Below are 21,137 nucleotides of genomic sequence, written 5' to 3'. Positions count from 1 at the left end.
CTTTGTAAATTTGAACAGATGTGAATCATCCTTTTCCCCCCAAGCCTTCAATATACAAGGAAGTGTTCATAAATTCATCCATAACACTGTATCTAAGTCATATTTGCAGTGCAGTACAAATCAAACTGGGCAGATGCAAATTTCAGAACCTTGAAATAAGCAGTGGTTTGTATAAGTAACTACAGAAACTAGTAAAGGCAGTTACTCAGTGTTTTTATCTATTTTTAAAAGAGATACTCACTTGCAAACTCCCCATAAAATATCCCACTAGGTCCTGAAGCAGAGGTCGGCAATCTATGAACTCAAGCATCTCCCAGCTTCTTTTTTCATGACATCTGGGCTTTTCCCAAATTATGGTAGCATAGTTTTAAATAGTATGTTTTTTTTAATTAATCCAGGTAAGTAAATGAAGACTAAGATAGTCTCGACGTGTTTATTTTACTGACCCTCTTTTATTTTTCTTAAAGAAAATTCCAGCTTTCCCACCCACACTCCTGTAAGAGTCGGAGAACAAAAAGTGCCTTTCAGAAAATGCAGTGTACAACTGAGAAGGCTACTCACCCCAGGCTAGAGGCTGCAATCAGCTCAGTGAACTCTAACACCAGAAGAGAGTCTGCTGATTTTTCTCCTCACATTTACAATTATTACTCTGATGACACAAATTAATGGATAGACTACAGTATTCACTGAATTTATAGTATGGCCAAGGGTCACACATTAGGGCACAGGATTGTAATTTCTAGACCAGTCAGTGACGTTTCAAAGACACTTGCATTTTATCATTAGTATAACCAGAACACAAGCCAAACTGTAACAGTTCAAGGGAGAAGTAGAAATTCATTATCTCATTTGATATTTTGTTAAGTCCAGTAACTAGGCACATCTGTTCAGGAACAATGGTTTTTAAATAAAGATGACATAGAGGACTGGTTTTCAGAGTTTTCCTTTATGCAAGTCACTACAACATCACTGAAAGCTTTTTCAGCGTTACTGGATTAGGCAGGGGTCAGCAGTATGATGCCTGTGGACATAATGATGTGCCTGCTCAAGGTGGCTTCTGCAGAACCCCAGTGTTAAATAATTAGAAATTAAATGGCTGAAATTTCACAAGAGTGTTAAATCTCATGAAATGTTGGGGTCCCTACTTTTGTGAAATACATACTTTTTCTCACGTCTACATTAATCATTTTGAAATGGCATGATTAGATTTAGACTCATTAGGCCATGTACTATAGATTTTGACAAGGGAAAATATGACCCTGGAAGTTTTAGTTGTGGGCAATTTGATACGGGGCTCTGGCCCCGGTTACCATGCTAATGTCTTTGTTCAACTACCAAAATACAGTAATTTTTGTCCCGCTCACCTGCCCAAAATTCACATTGCAAAATTTCTCTTTTGTGATTTGAGAGACTGGAGCTCTCTGGAGGTGGGCTGGAACTCCACCAATTGCCATTTCTGGCTTCTTGGCACTCTTCCCTCCACAGCCCTTGGTTCGGGGGGCAGGGTCAGCTAGCAACCGTGACTTGGGGCCTATCTGCATTTGCCTTTAATCATGGTATAAGCAAGCCCTGGCAACATTTTTTGCTGTTTTTGTTCTCCCATGAGTTGCTGTCTTGTCCTAGACTCCTGAGTGGGACAGATTAAAATTGTCCTTAGCTGTATCAGTATTAAAGAATTTCCCCCTTTATTTACCCCTCAAGGTAGGTAAAATCTGTATGGCTTTGTTGCTCATTACCATGGAGGGAAGACATACAACTGCAATGATTTGAAATAGAAGCAGAATAGTGGTTGGCAATGAGGGCAGCAAATTTTATGCCAGTATAGCTTTGGGCTGACTCAAGGTTGGGTCAAGAGGACTTCAGGACAGCAGTGGTAAAAGCCTCCTTCATTTTTTGTGCTGCTGCAAAAACAAGTTTGGCAAGGATGGGAATGGGGATGGGATTGCAACAGGAGGTCACTTTTGATGTTCCCTTGGTGCTCAGGTGGAGGACATACTGCTCAATTGTGATGAGTATTCACAACTGTGGTTGCGACCATTATGGACAACTGTGAGCCTGGAACTGAGCAGCTGGAAACTGGAAATGGTGGGGGCATATAATTATTTTTTATTAATTTATGGTACCAGACCAAGCCAACAAACATTAAAATATATACAACTGTGTGTGTGTGTGTATGTGTGTATCTAAATATTACATAGAAGCCACCATCCAATTCCTATACAGTAGGCTAAAGCTACAGATAAACATTTTGCCACCACTCTTGATACATTTAAAACTTGGTCATCTAAAAGGAAAACAGTGAACTCCTTGTCATGAGAGAAATTAAACTTTGTAATAACTGGGGTGATAGCTTTTAATCACTATTGTATATAGAGTGGACATTTTAACAGAACATGGGATACAGGTTCAACCTGCATATTTCTAATACGATTTACGAGAGGTTGAAGTATCTTCCAGCTCTCGCCCTGATGGGTGGTGCAGAGAAAAAGCCTCCTGGTGGAGCATAAATGATCTTTAAAAAAAATAGCTACGTGGAGTCCAGGAGGACAAGGCAATTCTATTATAACGGAGATGGAGATTTTGGCCCTATCCATGAGCCTCTGTTCGAGTTCTGCTCAAGTTTTATTGAGGCCTAAAGTAAATAAACCTTGTGTTGACAGACCACAAGAGATTGCTGGGTGATACAAATCTATAGTTCAGAATATGATGAACCAAGGAGATGTGGGTATACAAATGCTGTCATGAAAATCCTGTTTATTTTTTCCCCTCTTCAAAGCTGCTGCACACTGGATTCCTATTGTCACTGGTCTCCTTACCAATCTCAAGATCCCTTTCTTGATTAATCATTAGCAGTTTAAGTATTACTGGTGGAAGTTTTATTTCTATCTGAATCCATCACTTTTATGTTTTTTTATACAGAACTTCATTCACTGGTCTACTCTCCAATCACCTGATTCAGATGAGTGTGGCCAGACAAGCATTTTTCAAATTCATTGTAATCTGATTTGGTCTTCACCACCCTGAATGATTGGCGACATCTGCCAACTAAGCATTTCTTTTCCTCACCCCAAAGTCCAGATATGAAACAGTTAAAAATCAGGCCCAGTACTGATCTCACCATTGAGACAACTGTTTGTATATACTTACTCTCAGCTATTTATTCATAAGGGGACCAGCCCTATTATATTATATCTACTATATTTAGTCAAAAAAATTGGATGATTTTAGCCATATTCACACAGCATGCTAACTTATGGTTTGCTTAATAAACTACTAAATTTAATAAACTATTAAATTAGCTTTTAATTTAATAATGAATGGAGGCAGAACATAATTTATGGCCTCTAGATTCCAGGTTTTTCCCATGCTTCTTCAGTTTGTTAGGATTCCTGTTAAGTACTAGCAATAAATATTAGAGACCAGTTCATTGTCTCAGTGTGTTTCCTGGTTGTTAGGACATCAATCCTAACAAACTACTCCTCCCATCGAAAGAGGGAGGAACAAGCAATTAAGGAGATACGTTTAGAAATGTCTTCAGAAAACCAAGAAATGCAGCTAGCCATCCAACAATTAGCAGCAGCCCTACAACAACACCAGCAACAAGTAGATCTCCAGATCAACACATTACAAGCTGCCATGCTACAGCAGTTACAACAACCAGCTCCGATTAACCCACAACCGGCACCGGCAGCAGCAGCAGCAGCTCCACCAGTAATGTTGAGATCCCAGGGCAGTCTACCAGAGAAATTTGGAGAAGAAGCGTGGGAAAAACCCAGACATATAACCCCCAAGGGTTAAGGCGGTCCCAATCTGTGTCTCTTTGAATGGCTGAACAATTCATCAGTGCTACGCATGCGCTTGACAGTCTGGATGGGAGCCCCCTGCTCGCCATCCTTACTCATGACAGAAACACTGGCCTAGATTGTGAATGAAGCAGGTTGTTCATATCAAGCCTTGTATTGGGAGAAATGTTTAAAACTGGAATGGCAAAGGATGGTGTCATGTTCATCGTTTCAATGTTCTGTATACATCATAACGTTTCGCATGTCACTTTTCTAGCCCGTGTTTGCGGGTTGGAAATTTCCAGCCGTGCCAGGCTGTAATCTTCTTACTGCAACTGTGGAATGTCTGTTTGGGTTAGTGACTCTGTTCAAGGTTACTTTCTCAGGCCGGGTGGGTAACGGTTGCTAACACCTGGGAGGGGGTGGTTGCTAGGAGGGAGGAAGGGTGGGGCTGGTTTTGAAGCGAGGGTTTTTAGTTTGTATTTGGCGCGCTGTTGCTCATTCTCAGCTTTCTTCGTATTTGCATACTATTCTTTCAATAAATCAGTTTTCATAAAGAATCCCCTTGTGAGACTGAGTATGTCAGAATAGGCAATCATTACAGATGGATGTAATCTGCCTCCCCAGTGGGCTGAGGATAACCTACAAGCTGCATCCTAAGGTTGTCTAAAAACAGTTGGTACAGCATCTTCATGCCACAGTTAGTGGGAGTGAGGATGAGTCCCTAATAAGAAAGGAGGGTTAAAGCAATCTTACCAATGTTTGCAGTTAGTTTTATAGGTGTCTGTGGAAAGCTCACAGAACATGATGGCCTCTGCCTTTCACTGTTATTTGCCCATCCACTAAGTGCTATTTGGAGGCACACTCCTTCCAGATTAGGAAGTTCTCTTTAGCTGAAGTGAGTGATAGGCCAAATAGTTTCCATCCATGAATTCATTAAACCCCTTTTAAAGCTGTCCACCTGTGTTCAGTTCCCTGGAAGCAAGATGCCCTGAACTCAATGGGATTAATTTCTGAGTAGATATGCACAGGTCTGTACTTGAAGCCAGCTAAAGCAGTGGCTGTCAGGATCTTATCATCTCTTCCAACGGAACTAGGAAAAGCTGAAGTCTAGGAACCAGCTCTCGACTGGTTCGAAGTTTCGACTTACTCATCAGCAGCTGATATGCACCTGCTTCGTTCTTTAGTTGTCTTTCGCACTTTCTTTGAGCAGCGGCACAGCTATTCACATATTCCCCCGCGCTTTGCGTCCAACCGAAGCGTTCTTTCGCCTTCCGAACGCCGGTAACTAACGTGAGTGGCTGAGTTTCCCCAGATCCCGCCTTTTTTTCGTCAGGCTACGGTCACGCCACCACTCGGCTTCCGCATTTACTCCAGCCCGTCCTTCGGGCTGGGGGCGGGAAGGGACTCGCCAAGTTGGGCCAGCGAGGAGTTGATGAGGGGCGAGGCCCTGCTTTAGAAGGCGAGGCTTCTGAGGATTCTTGGAGGCGGCGCTTACCCATATTTGTATAGCCGGTCCCGGCGTCCCCCTTCTGCCTTCGCTCGCCTTCTTGTCGCTCGGTCCTTACAGCCATGCAAAGGGTAGCTGTAGTCACCGGCGCCACCAGGTGAGAGCGGATCGCTGAGTTGAAGCCGGGAAAAGGGGAGATTTAATCTGTTTATGTAGTGACTGTGAAAGGATGTGCCGGTCTTTATGTCTATATCCCATGGAACATGATCCGGCAGGAGTAGCATTCTTAGGTCCAGTGGGACGATGAACCACGTGGTTAAAATCTTAGCGTAGGATCAGTGGGACTTAATATTTTAATATTTAATAATTGTTGAATGGCTTTTCAGAACACGCTGCCTTGGGCTCACCATCCTAAGACGCCTTGTAGAAAGCTTGATAAAATGAAGGGGCTCTGTAGGGTAGGGATAAATGTCGTGAAACGGAATTGAAACGTAGATGTTAGTATAATAAATTAAAGGATGCCTTGCTATTTTTATTTAAGACTCGACTTTCATTCTTGTCAGCTGGCCTAATGTCTTTGCATCCCTTAACCAAAAGCAGGATAAAGGCAGAACAGCTTGGTTTTTTACTGACTGACTGCTAGAACACTATATTCATGTTCCTTACCTTTCTACATGTGAAAGAGTTAGAGGCTTGATAATAAATAACTGGATCTTAAAGGAAGGGGTCAGAGAGCTGCAGTTTTGTGAAGAAACACTAAAAGTGTTTGGGTGTTTTTTCTACATGATAAAGTTTTATAAAACTGCCTGGGTGAAAAGAGGAAAAAACCTCTCTTTGTACCGTAACTTGGAATCACCAAAGTAAGTGGACTGGCAAGAGATTTAAGACCAATAAAATGAAATACTTCCAAATGTATAATTCAGCGATCATATTTGGCACCATCTAGACAAATAGTTAAGCTAAGGGTTCAGAGGAAGGCTTTTTTCTGCTGCACATACCCCTGGTTCCAAAATTTATAATTTATTTATTTATAAATTTATTCACCGCCCATCTCTCCCCAACAGGGGGACTCTGGGCGGCTTACAATAAAACAAGATTAAAATATAAAACCATTACAATTAAAAATATAAATATAATAAAATCTGCATGGAGAAGAGATCTTAATACTGATCTCTTTCCCAGGATGCTCTTAAAAGTCTCTTCATGGGGGTGAATGGGATACATTACCCATAGAAGAAATCTGTTACTGCTTTAGAAGGCAATATTTCTGAGCCTTTGCAATCTTAGTCTTGAAACCAGGCAAGGCAGAATAGTGGCAATTTATTCTATAAATGCAACCAGAGGCTACTTTGGAGAAGAACAAATTTTCTGGCTGAAGGGTTCCAAATGTAGTCTACAGAGTGAATGTGCCTTGTTAGAGGATGTCATAACCAATAAGGTTATGAACTAAGGAACAAGGCCTGTGGGTAGCAGAAAAGCAGACCTGTCTGTATACTCTCACTCCGGGCTCTTCTTATCCAGAACCGCCACAAGCCTCACATGTCATCTGTCAGTCTAATATGGATTGGTGATTCGCCTTTCCCATTGTAGTCTCCTTGGCAAGGAAATTTAGTTGACTGTATATGTGAAACAAGTGGCAGGTTGGACTTTGTGGATTTTAGCATCCTCCCTACCATTTTTTTGTTTCTGGAATGGCACACCTATATTTTTCAAATATTACTGGTGCTAATATGCACCACAACTCGCTAGCAGCCTGTCTATATGCTTGTCACACTGTTCCATCTGTCTGTGTTTCTAATGATATTCAGTTCTTTGGATAATGAACCAACAGCCGTCTGCCAAAGATAGTGATGGCAAGTAATCTTTTGTGTAAGTCTGTTGGATCTATATCCAAAGAATTGGGTGATCCATTATAAATACGTTTTTTCTTCATTATAATGACGTCCTACGTCCCCAAAATTCACATTCATCATATCTACATAATTGATGGTAGTGAGATTATCTGTCACAGGAAAGGAGAACAGGAAAACATCTGTAAGCTGGATCCCTTTCCAGGGTCCTCTTCGGCATGCTAAATGAAGTCACTGAGGGCAAAGCAAAGCCTCCTTCTGTCCACTATGTTTCAGGGTCTGCTGGTTCACTTCTCCAACTCTAGTGTATCTTAGAACAGCTAATTTGTAAACCTTTCTTAACATCTCCACTTTGGTATCCATGGAATGTATATATTTACAGAGAGATATTAAGGAATATACTTTCTCAGCTATTGCATAATGAATTTCATAAGGCTAGATAATGATACTCCATGACAGGTCTTAACAATATGTTGATACTCTTGCAGTGGAATTGGTTCTGCGCTGTGTGAACGTCTGCTCCAGGAAGATGCAAACCTCCATATATGTTTAGCCTGCAGGAACATGGAGAAAGCTAATGCCACCCGTGACAAGCTATTATCCTGCTTCCCCCGTGCAGACATCAGCGTAATTAAAATAGATGTTGGCAGGCTGGAATCTGTCCTACATGCAGCTGAAGAAATGAAGATGAGGTATGGGGAGGGGGAGGGAAATGAGATGAGTAGCTGGCCACAGTCTAATATAAATAATTGTTCTTTTATGTATCTCAGTAAAACCTGTTCAATCAATTCTCCAGGGTGGACTTCTAGGTCATATTGGTGTTGCACATTTCTGCAATAAGTTACTCTTGAATAATTTCTTGAGCAATAGCTACATTAAGGTTACCAGTAATCTTTTTTTAAAACCAGGCTGAAACATTCAATAGCAGATACAAGTCAGAGGACCAACCATAGAACGACAGTGGGAGGAGGCAATGGAGTTCTCGCACTATTTTTTCTGCAAACACCTGAGAACCCTGGCTAGCAAAGAAGCAGTTAGAAAAATGGGAGAAAGGCATTATGGGGCATGCTTTTGCTGGTCCCAAACACCCTGCAACTGCAACTAATTCTAATTTTACTTTTATTGTCTAGGCCAGCCTTTCTCAACCTCTTGACCCTGGAGGATCCCTTGAAATATTTTTCAAGGCTTGGGGAACCCCTGCACATTCAGGCTCAAATATAGGCTAGAAGTTACGAAGTTATTGTATTAGTTTCATGTGTAGGCCTGGATATATGCCCTAACAGTGTTGTTAAACTAAAAATAAGGAATGAAACTTACCTCTTTAATGCAAAGTTGCCCGAATTTGAAATAATTTTGTAAATAAATCATCCCAAACTTTTCCTGGACTCTTCCTCTTCAGGCACTGACGTTTAAATGCCCTGTTATGAGAACAAAACTAATCTTCCTAAATGTGAGTATGTAGGGACACATTTTTTGTCTTCCTTCCCAGAGAGAGGTCGTTTCTAACATCAGCCTTCTGGTTTCAGCTTGAAACAGTTCAGTTAAGCATAAGCATGAACACTTAGTCCAGAACTTCCTCTTCCAGGAAGATACAGTGTTATCTCAAACATTACTAATGTATTATATTTCTAGATTAGTTATGCATTTATGTCTTCCAAATTAAGTTACCCTATTAAGCAGTTTTTGAGACTGCCTGCTTCTTCTTGCAATAACCAGCTCTTACCTTCATTGTGTAGATTTCACCGGTTGGATTATCTCTTCTTGAATGCTGGGATCATGGTAAAGCCACGTGTCAGTTTCTGGTCACTTCTCCGTGGCCTTTTCTCCAGGTATATTATATAAGCTGAGATCTATTGTTCTTTTTCTGCATGACTCTGAAAACGGAGGAAAGGATGCAATGGATGTTCCAGTAAAGGGTAGTAGATAAATAGGTTAACCAGAGTTGGAACCTGGCCTTACTCTTCACCCATGGGGACCATTTCCTGTGTTAGAAACATTAAACCCACACAATGGTCATGAATTTCCCTCCTTGGATCCAGGACCATGCTGTGTGACAGTTTCTGCTTTGTAAAGAGCAGAATCCTATTCTTGGCTGCCCACATGCTTTTCTTCATCCTTATGTGCAATATCGCTAGAGAACATATATCCAACAGGCTATTTTTGGACATCCACAAATTAGAAGCTCTCTTTGCATGTTTTAAAATGACTTTCTACCTTTCACAGCTTAGACATATAATTTGCCATATGCTGGTGTCAGAAACTTAAAAGCCTTGACTTAAAGAAAGCCCAAGTCTACTATTTGTTTTGTGGAGTCCTTGATGCTCTCTGAGCTTCGTTGTTTGCTTGCAGACATTTCATTACCCAACTAGGTAACATCATCAGTGCGAGTGAGTGTCGGGTTTGCTCCCTGTTTATATACATAGCTTGCCCTGCCAGTTTTGGTGGGGGTGTGGTTTTCTCCTTGGTAGTTCCTTGATTAGGGTATTGCTTTCTGCTTGACTGTTTGCCTGGTGTTAATCTCTGCTTATCTAGATGTTGCCTGCTGGAGAAGATGTGTTCTGGTCTTCGTGTTTCCTTCTTAGCTTTTTTATTGTCTCTCTTGAATGGTGTGTAAATATGGTTTATCTCTGTGTCTATTGATGGCTGATTTGCCTGAATACCAAGCTTCCAGGAATTCCCTAGCATTTTTCCTTGAAGCTTGGCATTCAGAAAAATTCCTGGAAACTTAGCACAGTATGTTCAACCTTTTTTATAAAAATAATAAAGGTAGGATAGAAAATAAAATAAAATAAAATAAAAGAACCAGGAGGTTTAGATCACATTAAAGTTAAAAATATAGAGAGGCACTTTTATTGATTTGAGCCTACTATTTAAAATCCATTAATATTTAAATATCCACAAGAATCTCTGATATTTACGTATAACAAAAGAATTGTCTCATATTTTGAATTGAATAAGAATTGGAAGGACCCTTGGGTGTCTGCAAGGGGTGGGCTGTGTCAACAACATCAAAATGTCAGGCGTGACTGGGCAGTCAAAGCCCCATTCCTTTTAACCTGTGTGTGATGCATGCATTGCACATGAAAAGAGGATGCAGCTTTGACCACCCAGTTGCACCTGCCATTTCAATTTCATTGACATCCCTGCAGATGTCCCTGGGCAGACCAGAAACATGGCCTAACCCTATTCTGTCTGAGAGCCGAGACATAAATTGAGTTCTAGCTGGTATGACACAACAAGTGCTTTGGCAACCTCTCCTCTGCCTGAATTTTATCTGATGCATTGGAGACCAGAATTGATAATGCTCCTTGAACAGTTCCATAGTTCTTCCCGTGCAGACAGAAATGAGAAGGAGCTTCAGGTTTTTACATAAGTTTAAGAGAAAGTGGTCAAGGATCATAAAGAGGAAAGAATCTTTGAGCCCAGCAGGCCTCCAAGTGATAATGAAGACCTATTATGGGTAGATTGGTCTGCTGAGAAAAAGTTTTAGGATGAGAGATGCTTATTTTGCTGTTGCCTTTTCTGAGGGAATCTGATACATCTCTTACAAAACTTTTTCAGGATTGGTTGTGAATATATAGCTTCTGCCACAGACTTGTACCATCCTCCTTCCACATTAAAAGTCAGATAAACAGTGGCCATCAGCCTTAGTCCAAAATATGACCTATATGACTTCTACAGAGTGGTTCATATATGTGTGTGTATACAGATAGATATTTAATTCTTGGAACTCCTAAATGGATTTTTAAAAGTGTTTCTCTGATAGATACATGTACATTTATCTGGACCAATAAAAATGAAGACTTATTTGAAAAGATAAGTGTGGAGTGGTTTTGTTTGTTTATATTTTTGGCCACATGATGTCTCTTGTCACTGGGGTTGCAGATATAGGAAACCTGTCTGTCACAGTTGCTACTTTTCTGGATATGGTCCAGCCTTGCTAGAGTATTTGTATTTAGAATAAGTTCAGCATCATAATTTTTCTCTCTTTTGCTTTTTCCCATTTTCATATTTCTTTCACTTTAAATTTGTGTTCCTTTCTTTCAAGGCCTTCTGTTAATCTCATGCTTTGTGTGTCCCTTTACTTTTTCACCCTTCTGTTAAAATCTTTCTTACGAAGCTTCAGATTTCTTAACCTTCTCACACTTTGGACTTTTCCCTGCATATTTGTTCCTTTCTTCTGGCGTGTTTTTCATATCCTTATTTCTACCTTTTAAAATTGTGCAATGATAAGCAACTTTATTTATTTATTTATTTATTTATTTACTTACTTACTTACTTACTTACTTACTTACTTACTATCCCGCCTTTATTATCTTTATAAATAACTCAAGCAGGGGACATACCTCATACTCCTTCCTCCTCCTATTTTCCCCACAACAGCAGCCCTGTGAGGTGAGTTGGGCTGAGAGAGAGTGACTGGCCCAAGGTCACTTTGTTTTATCTTACCTTATTTTTAAGTACTCTGCTAAGACATTTTTTTTTTTTAATTAAACATGTGATCTAGACTTTGAAAATGTCTTGTATGGACATGTTCTCATTTGGTCTTTGTTAGGGTACTTTACTCTTTGAATGAAATTACTACCATCTGAAGTGCCTTTACGTGAAGGCATAGAAAAGAAATGTCATTATTGTTTGATAGCCAGGGATTCTATAAGGTTCATGAAGATTTTGTATAAAAGAAGATTGAATTCTGACCCTTTTAATATCTATGCAGAAGAGGAAGGTCTTTTAGCTGGTGCAGCTTCTTTACCCATTCTTCTGACGTTAGCAATTCTTAGATGTAATTACTGTATCAGAGGCATTGCAGTTCTTTTGGGTTGTTGTGGTTGCGTTGTGTGCCTTCTCAATTAACCAAGCAGCATAATCTTTATTTGCTCATGAATTCCATTTTTCTACATTTGCTTTTTTTCTTCCCTTTCAAAAATGGTTCTTGTTAGAGCTGGGAAGATGCCCAATTCAAAATGAGGGGACACCATGGTGTTAGAGTGATGGTATTTTTTAAAACTTGAATTCTGTGAAGCTTACCTTTTTTCCTGATTACACCAAGAGCTAGTATTCCCAAGGAAGAATCCTAAAGTGACTTGAAGTCTAACATGTAACCTAATGAATGGCTATTTTATTTACACTTGTATCCTGCTCTTCCTCTAACCCTAACCCTCATTGTCTAACCCTAACCCTAGCAAAAGCAACATACATGAGGTTCCCAGGTGGTCTCCCATCCCAATACTGACCAGGCCCACCCTGGTCTAGGCTCAGTGATGAACACCCTCAAGTGGAACAAAATGAAGCAAAGTCCTCTTTTGACCCGTATATGCTACCTCATGTGTGACATAGGAACTACCTTTTGCTTTGGTTTTATATATCAAATTTTATTTGAATAAAGTGTTTACAATCTTCATCTTATTTGTCCTGATGATCAACTTGAAGGTAGGTTTTTCCCCATTTTTACTGCTGAGGAACTAATAACTAAGTGGAGATGCTTTTCCAAGATAATTGTAATCACTGGATCTCTCTGGCAGCAGCACTGATACCTGCCACTTCATCCTGCTTGTATATTTCCCATTTGTGCTGTATCAACTCTGCCTTGTTTTCTTTTAAGTTTCTTCCCATCTGCATACAACTGCAACTAGCTTTGTGTCTCCTATAGAAAAGGCCAAGTCTACTTTCACCGGCCTGTTCATAATACACATATAGCCATATCAATCAAAAGTATCACACAGACTGTGTGTGAAAATGCAGCTTTTGAAATCTCTTGAACTGACGTCTTCTGATTTCCTTCAACCTTGCCCTCCATATGTGAAGGCTTTTAAAAGTCCTCCAGATCAATGTCCAATTCTGTAGCTGTGATTGGATTATATACCTAGCTTGAGGTTCACCAAAAGTTCATCTGCAACCATTTATACTGCCAAAGAGAACATAGTAAAGTCCTGCTAGCTCAGGCCAACAGCAATAGAGGCTACTAACTCATTGTATGTTATAGAAAAATATAAGAACTCATGGCCCACTTTTTGTTATTTTCATTGAAGTCTTGGAGAACATCTAAAACTTTACCAGGGATTGCTGGTGGCCAAGTTTAAGAATCCTAGTGTTCTACAATTTTTCAAATGAAAAGCCAGTTAAGGATTCTGCCAAGTCTTACAAAAACAAAACAGGAAATATCAGTCCTCTACACGAATGCTTAATAGCAAGGAACTAACATTTTTGGTACTGATCTCTCTTAAAAGTGCTAGTCCTTTCCTTGGTAAAATTAAATATAATGTCTTGTCTTCTTTTCAGTAGAGTATTTCGAATGCTGACCACAGCAGAGGGGCTGATGAGCCAGCAGGACGGGGTCACTCCAGATGGCCTACAGGAAGTCTTTGCAACCAACTTCTTTGGACATTTTGTATTGGTAGGGAAGTTTTGAGCAAATGTATGTATGTCTCACAGAGCCAAATTTTGTGTATTTGGTGTTTAAACGTTTGTATAGGATGGAATCTAGTCTATATACTGCACAGATGGGATACTAATTCTGTCCAAGGATTAATCTAAAACTGAATGAATGGGTATACAAAAGTGTATTATTCCCCATGCAAGGCCTTGTTTGCAGATTTTCATGCACTCATACAAAGGTCAGAAGATTATTTCTAAGTGGATTTCTCTGAACATGTTTAGTAGCTTCCCTGCAATTAGCCTCCACCAGTCTGGCTAGGGACACCGAAGGAGGGCTCTCGTACATAGCCCAGAGATTAGTTTTACATATTTGGGCAAAACCCAGAATAGCTCTGGGATACCTTAAGTAGTGGCTTTATATATGGTTCTGAGTCTGTGCTTCACCTGTGGTTAGTCAAAAGATATAAACTTATCTTATTCTGACTGAGCAATCAGCTTGCTTGCTGAACGTGCAGAGTTGCTGGGAGTTGGGCGGCATATAAATTACTATTATTGCTGTTATTATTACATGCATCATATTTCTTAAGTAATACTTCTAACCCTGCTCTTTGGCTCTTGCTGGATTTTGATTATCACAATTGTCTAAGCTCTGAAATAAGTTTTGGTTTCTTACTTAGTTATACAAGGTCAATCTGATTTTCTAGCTGTGACTTCCTTCTGTTTCAAAATCTGATATTATGTATTTTTATTTATTTATATTTCAAGCTTAGTCACTGCCCATCTCACTCAAAGAGTGACTCTGGGTGGATTAGATGCTGAGTATCAATAATTATTGATTTGACAAATTAATTCATAAAAGTACTGATTTATTCCTGTACAACTTCCAAGAAACAGTGACAGCATGGGCCAAAGAATTCCAACAAATGACATTTGTCTTCAGATCTGCTACTTTCTCCAGTAACCATTATATAGTGCTGTTGTCTCAGGACCCTCAGCCCCTCTCTTTCTTTTGCAGGGCTTTACTACAGATTATGAGATAACTAGCTAACTTTTTAACTAGCCCCTAAAAATTAAGGGTAGAGAGCCAGTTGTAGTGGTTAAGGCACCAGGCTAGAAACTGGAGATCTGAGTTCTAGTTCTGCCTTGGGCACAAAGCCAGCTGGGTGATCTTGGGCTATTCATGGTCTCTCAGCCTTAGGAAGGAGGCACTTCTGAAATCTTGCCAAGAAAACTGCAGGGACCTATCCAGGCAGTCGCCAGGAGTCAAAACTGACTCTAAAGGACAGAGAGAGAGAGAGAATCCTCTCTAAATTTGGGGAAATAGTAGTCACCCAGATTAGTGAGAAAAGGTTCATATGCAGAGATGGCAGGCGTGCCTGACGGCAGGATTGCTGAAGAGCTGGACAAGAGTAGTTCAGATTCCCTGTTGAATATACAGTGCACTCACCCACACAGAATTCAATGCGAATTACAATCTTGTGAGCCCTTTTCTGAAATTCAGGCTATTAATTTGGACTGGCAAAGTGTAGAGGCCCCCAGTTTTCAAAAACAAGGAAAGGCGACATTCTTCAGGCCGCACACCCCATTTGGCCTTGGAGTGGCTCTCTGGAGCCTGCATGCCAAGAAGTTTGTGGCCAGAAGAGCCAGGGATTTCCCCATGGGTTTAATCCTTCCCTCTTCCTGTAGCACTGAAAGTATTCGTAATGACTTTAGGGGGGCTTTGGCAGCCACAAGTTTTTAGGAGGCTGCATTGGGGCCTCATTTTCTTGTTCAAGGATAATCGGGTTAGTGCAGCACTTTCTTACTGTATGAATGAAGAGTGCAGGGCATTGCCTAGGAGTTCCATGTTGATACCATGAAAAGCAGAAAGGGAAACAGTTGCAGTATTGGACCCATTCTAGGGAAAAGGGTATTCAAGTGATGATAATTTCTTGTTTTTAATAACAGAAAATGCAGGACATGTTCTTGCAAGAAGGGCTCATATCCACATAATGCACAAATTGCATTGTCATACATTGTGTATTTTTTTCTGAACAGAAAAAAATTACACTGAGATTTCTCCTTGTAGGCAGAGAGCTAAAGAGCATTACTGCATAAAGATGGGTCTGTTTGAATAGTCTGTTGATCAATATTGGACAATCAACCTCATCACATTGTGCATTAGCATTTTGAGAACTGGTTTTGGCCACTTTTCTCGGGCTTCTGAAACTAGGCATGCCATCATAGCAGATCATAATGTACAGCTGCTACATTTCTCAGTTCTATAGGTTTGAAATCTTAGGAAATCTTGGTTTGTTTACTTTCAGATCCGGCAGCTGGAGCCTCTGCTTTGCTGCCTTGAAAAACCTTCCCAGCTCATCTGGACGTCTTCGGTCAGTGCCCATAAGTCTAACTTTAGTCTTGATGACTTCCAACACAAGCAAGGCAAAGAGGCCTACAGCTCCTCTAAATACTGCACTGATCTTGCAAGTGTGGCTTTAAACAACCATTTTAACAAGCAGGTGAGACTCAGCACTTCTGTATTTTCCCGTCCCACCCTATCGTGCAGAGAGGGCATGTGCGGACCCCGTCTGTAAGACAACTCTGTTTGGCGGGGTCCAGGAAGCAGGCCTTCGCTGCAGTAGTGCCCACCCTGTGGAACACACTGTCCCCAGAGGTGAGACTGGCCCCATCACTCAAGGAGTCTGAAGACCTGGCTCTGCTGCCTCACTTGGGGCGGAGAGGGGAATAGATCTACATGGGAACGGCTGCTATAGACCACTCCTCCCACACTTGGACTGTTTTAGATTCTTCTGCCACTTGGACTTTTTACTTTTTTACTCTTATTTATATTTATTTATTTATTAGAGTAATTTTATATTTGTATATTTTATTTATTATATGGTTGTTGTTTTAATTAAGTATTGTAGACCGCCCAGAATCCCCCGACGGGAGGAGATGGGCAGGGACAAATTTAAAAAATAAATAAATAAATTTTCAGGGGACTACAGCAGAAACACCAAAGAACTAGTTTCCTGTCCAGGTGGCTGGAAAGATAAGCTTTAAAGTTTGTGAATAATGCTTAGCTGAGATTTCTGAAGCTTCAGAGCAAGAGAAGGGGCGGATTTATAGATTTCAAATATCTTACAACATCAGCCTTCATCGCAACTAATGGAAGCAAATAAGGCATTGTAAACATATCTACCAAATTTACATAGTTCAGGTAGAGACACATTATTTATTTTTTATTTTTTTATTTTTGGATACCTATTGATGCAGATTTAGGATTTGCCATTGCTCTGACCCTATCTCATTATTCAAATGACTAATGTGCCTATGTATTGCATTGGCATTATCAAGGTAGAACATAACCATGACTTCTCCCTTCATGTCTTTTCTCACATTCTTTGTCCTTCTGGCTGCCATTTTTCTCCATATGGGCCAGGCCCCACATTTGAAAAGAAGGCAAGTGAAAGGGCTGAGATTCAAGATTTGGGAGGCAGCTGGCAAGAGAAAGCCAGGCTACTACATAGAACGGGGTTTCTCAACCTTGGCAACTTTAAGGTGTGTGGACTTCAACTCCCAGAATTCCCCAGCCAGCATGAGACTGGTTTGAACTCCCTCACAGAGTTTCTGGATACAGTAGATGCCCACATTTAGAGATGGGGCTTGTTTCTAAGAAAGAAGTTGCACCCATTCATTCTCTGCTTGTGCCATTGTGTAGTTGAGGTTGTAGTAGTTAAATTACTGATCACTTAAATCTCCAACTCCTATATAATTTTGAAAGTCCCACCTGGAGGTGGGAAATGCTGTCCCATTTGGACAACAGCCACCCTCTTCACCAAAAGATCCCTAAGTCTTGAGAGCAATTCCACTCTGTGAGGTTCCTCCACATAGGCCTCAAGGCCAGCTACTTCCCTTTGCTCCCCTGGTGGAACAACTGAATGGGGCATTAACTCAACAGTAATTTCTGTGCTGGTTTTTGCTTTTATATCCACAAAGTTTTGGAAAAGGAAGCTTAGAAAAATGTTTATTTCCTTCTTCTGGTCCGTATTAGCCTGCAGGCATAGGTGAGCGTGACTATATGTGATTATATTTTATTTGAGGAACTTCTCTCCACTTCCCATCTCTCTCTCCCCCCCCCCCCACTTTTCTGCAACTAGGGCTTATTTTCAAGTGTCCTGTGTCCAGGCATTGTGATGACCAACATGACATATGAAATGATGTCACCTCTTTTCTGGAAGCTGCTTTTCCCTTTCTTCTGGCTGGTAAGTGCCTTTTGAAGCATTACTGTTCCATGGATGTAAATTTGGGGGAGATGGAGATTGATTCAATTTCATAAAGAATCATAGAAAAAATTGAATTTGCACACCAGGATTCAGCTTACTCTGAAAAATACAAAATTGTGGTATAGCTTTCTCTTACTTTGCTACACAGGGATAAACCACTTAGTACCTGCAGGTACCAATGTGCCCCTAGACTCCTTCTTTGGTGCCCAACAGGTTCTCTGCCCTTTTGACTCTAAAGGGATTCTTTTCAAATAAATTAAACAGAAGCTGGCTTATTGCCAAAGGAAGCACTTGTGTTTAGTACCCATCATTACAGGTCTACTTTTGGTATCCAAAAGATTCCATTGGGAGGATTGGTCTGATTTACCTTTTGGCAAACGGGTGCTTTGTTAGTGGCTGTGTCCACTGTGGCAAGGTTCCCATGGTGGCCATTTTGTGAATACTTTCACCATCTGCTGTTAAAATTGTAACTAGGTTCTTAGCTCAGAAAGGTTGCCTATCCATCATATACAGTAGTGCCACAGTACAAGTCCTATTTCAGAATTTTCTGACTGGAATATTACCACGGTTAATATTCAGTGAATTGGTGAAACTGGTTCTTTTGAAACTGGTTCTTTAGTTGCCATGTGTTTTTGTGGGGGGAAGAGACAGCTAACTTCTTGCTTTTGTTCCTCTACCAGTTACGCCTGTGCACCCCCACGTACACCCTGACACCATACAATGGAGCAGAAGCACAGGTAAAATGCTGTTGTGTATGTCCATGGCTCATGGTATCTTTACAGTCTAGTTGGTTCTGTCCTGTCCTGTCCTGTGTAGGTCCCATGCCTCAAAGCTGATAGCAGTTTTATTGTGGTATAAGGAAAACTCTAGGAGATACTGTTGGTTTGGTCTTCTATCCGTGCTTGCTTAGCACATGCCTTTTAAGGAAAAAGAAATAGGCAAGTAATCTATAAAACTGATGTATGACATCCATAAAATATTTCTTTCCCTCACTGCTGAGTGACTGCAGACTGACCTCGTTGAGTCAGAATTCAGGAGCAGAGCTCAGCAATGACCAGGATAGATGGCCTGGCTTCCATGCACGCTGAAATCCAGCAAAACTATCTTAAAACCTGAGTGGTGCTTCCACCTCTTTTAACACACTGGTGTTTTGCCCCTGCTCTAGACTCTGTTGACCTGCTTATTAGCTTCTTTAGGTGCTCCTCTTTCTCTCCTCCTGCAGTTCCTTAGATAGATCACCCTGTTCCTCGTTTTCTGTGAGGAGGCAGCCAGTGCTGCGATGCAAAGGTTCTCAGCACTATCACAGTATGTCATGAATGGAGAGCCCATGGGATAAGAAATGCTTGTGTTCCCTTCTAGATTTGGTTGTTCAAGCAGAAGCCAGAGTTGCTGGATCCCCTGGTGAAATATCACAGCTGTACCACCTTCTTTGGGAAGAATTATACTGAGACCCGCAAGGTAAATACATTCCTTTGAAGAGCGATATGCGTAAGCACTCTTCCTTTGCCATTGTTGTAATGTGCTGTGCCATATAGTTCTGGACAGTTCTGTAACCAGGCAATGTAAAGCCTGGTTAGAGCTCCCACTGAGGATTATGAGAAAGTCCTTTTCCCACACATCTTATAAACATCACATAGGCAAATGTTAATGTGTCTGGAGTGTTAGAAATTGGAGGGAAATTTCTCTGTAAATCTTACTTACTGCAAACATCCCCATATTTCCTCATTTTTTAATCCCCCTAATTTTCTTCTGTTAGAGCCTAGGCCCAAACACATTTTTGTCATGCTCAGCACTATGGTGTGAGTTGATTTACAAATAGCCACTCTGTCCAGAAGACAGAGGCAGACACATGTGGAAACAGGGCTCTTTAGGCATATCCCAAACTGGATCTTGACAAATATACAAACCCAGCATTTTGAGTTTGTCTCTCCGCAATTCAGTCTAGTTTCTGGGACTCTATGTATAGCTCTAGGCAGAGATTCAGCTGTTGCACCATCCAGGGAGCTCATTTAATCTTGGATTTCAGCTTTTCTGACACTGGATTTGGATTGTACATACTTTCAACTTCAGTGGTTTTCAGTTGGGTACCTCCTGGGAGGAAAAGATCTCAAATAAGAGACAGAAGCTGAGCTAGCCCTTTAAATCTTTCACCCCTAATTACTGCCTGTTTCTTTGTCTTTCAGATGGATCTTAGTGAAGACATGGCAGAGAAATTCTACAAGAAGATATTGGAATTAGAAAAACAGGTTTTAGTGAGCAGCAATTGCTCACATAAAAAATAGCAAGGCTGTTGGTTGCAGGAAAATGTTTCTTCCCCTTGGAACACGGTTTGCAAACCAGATTTCTCTAGTGGACTGCTTTTGGACTAGAGTATGAAAGAAATCGGAGTCACCTTATTATTTAATCTCTCCTCAAGATATTTTTATAATGTCTTTTTTTGTCGACACTCCAATAGTGATGTTTTTTAATTCAGTGTGTGTCGCCCTTACCTGGGCCCCCAAACACAGTCCTGGCATTTGATTGTATGAAAGAAGTCCAGACACCCCTGCCTGGGACCCCAAAACGGGGGGGGGGAATGGCAAAAGGACTGGCCTGCATGGACAGGCAAGGGCCAAGGAGGCTGACATTACTCACCATAGCAGGGACATCTGCAAGGGGGGTCAAAAAGACAAGATGGCAGGCATTACTGCATGATCAAAGCCTCATGCCTTTTTAATGTGGGTGCATGTGAAAAACGGTGCAGGGCTTTGATCCCACAGTTGAACTTGCTATCTTGACTTTTTTTTTTAACTCCCCCCTCCCTCCATGAATACCCCACACACCATGGCATCCTTTCCTTTCTTTTTTCAAAAGACTGTATAGTCAGGGTAGTAGTGTTGAGTATCTATAGCTACAGAAATGCTCATGTTATTTAAACTTGTTCTTTAACAAGATAGTGCTTCTTTCAGAGTAATGCGCTTTGGCCATCTGAATGGAATGCCCATCAGGCCAATAAGCCAGAGTTTTCAGTAGTTTAGCTGCACCAGCATCTGACCAGAACACAGTTCTGGACCTGCTGGTACTCCAGCAAAGGGAACAAGTCATTCTGCTTGCCCTGCAATGGCAGAGCTGGGTCTCTCACCACAGATCTCAAGGTCCAGAGGGAGCACCAACTTCAGTTTGTTTTTTTAATTTCTACCATGAAAAAAAATAAGAATATTTACTGAGTATGTTGCGGCAATGAGCCTCTTTGCCTTTTTGTTGGCAAACCTCTTAACATCTGGGTATGCCCCATTGATTGCAAATGAACTTACCTCTGAATAACCGTGCATATGGTTAACATTGTAAATAAACTTTTGGACTAAGTTGTATCTCAACAACAAGATTGTCTTCTTTTTAAGGTACAGTATAATGTCCTAATTTTTTTCATCAC

The 21,137-nt window shown here is 40.8% G+C and overlaps 1 protein-coding gene across 2 annotated transcripts; it reads left to right on the top strand.

The window, feature by feature from the left end:
• Window positions 1-5,261: 5,261 nt before the first annotated feature.
• Window positions 5,262-20,045, top strand: HSD17B7 (hydroxysteroid 17-beta dehydrogenase 7). Of its 2 annotated transcripts, none has more exons than XM_063298528.1 (9): window positions 5,262-5,389; window positions 7,571-7,774; window positions 8,819-8,911; window positions 13,365-13,476; window positions 15,764-15,958; window positions 17,600-17,704; window positions 18,406-18,462; window positions 19,085-19,183; window positions 19,909-20,045. In XM_063298528.1, the coding sequence occupies exons 1-9, from the start codon at window positions 5,355-5,357 to the stop codon at window positions 20,005-20,007; spliced, it is 999 nt and encodes a 332-aa protein (XP_063154598.1). In that variant the 5' UTR covers window positions 5,262-5,354; the 3' UTR covers window positions 20,008-20,045. The 2 variants fall into 2 exon arrangements, with proteins under 2 accessions (XP_063154598.1, XP_063154596.1); XM_063298526.1 differs by having other exon boundaries at window positions 13,362-13,476.
• Window positions 20,046-21,137: the final 1,092 nt, after the last annotated feature.

The sequence above is a fragment of the Candoia aspera genome, chromosome 3 (genome assembly GCF_035149785.1).
Source record: "Candoia aspera isolate rCanAsp1 chromosome 3, rCanAsp1.hap2, whole genome shotgun sequence".
NCBI lineage: Eukaryota > Metazoa > Chordata > Lepidosauria > Squamata > Boidae > Candoia > Candoia aspera.
This window is presented reverse-complemented; position numbering and strand designations above follow the sequence as displayed.

Bases quoted from the DNA above. Each gene is read 5' to 3' on its own strand.
- HSD17B7 (XM_063298526.1), top strand. From the start codon at position 5,355: ATGCAAAGGGTAGCTGTAGTCACCGGCGCCACCAG. The intron at 8,912-13,361 runs GTATATTATATA...TCTTCTTTTCAG, and splicing joins CTCCGTGGCCTTTTCTCCAG to TAGAGTATTTCGAATGCTGA. The intron at 15,959-17,599 runs GTGAGACTCAGC...TTCTGCAACTAG, and splicing joins ACAACCATTTTAACAAGCAG to GGCTTATTTTCAAGTGTCCT.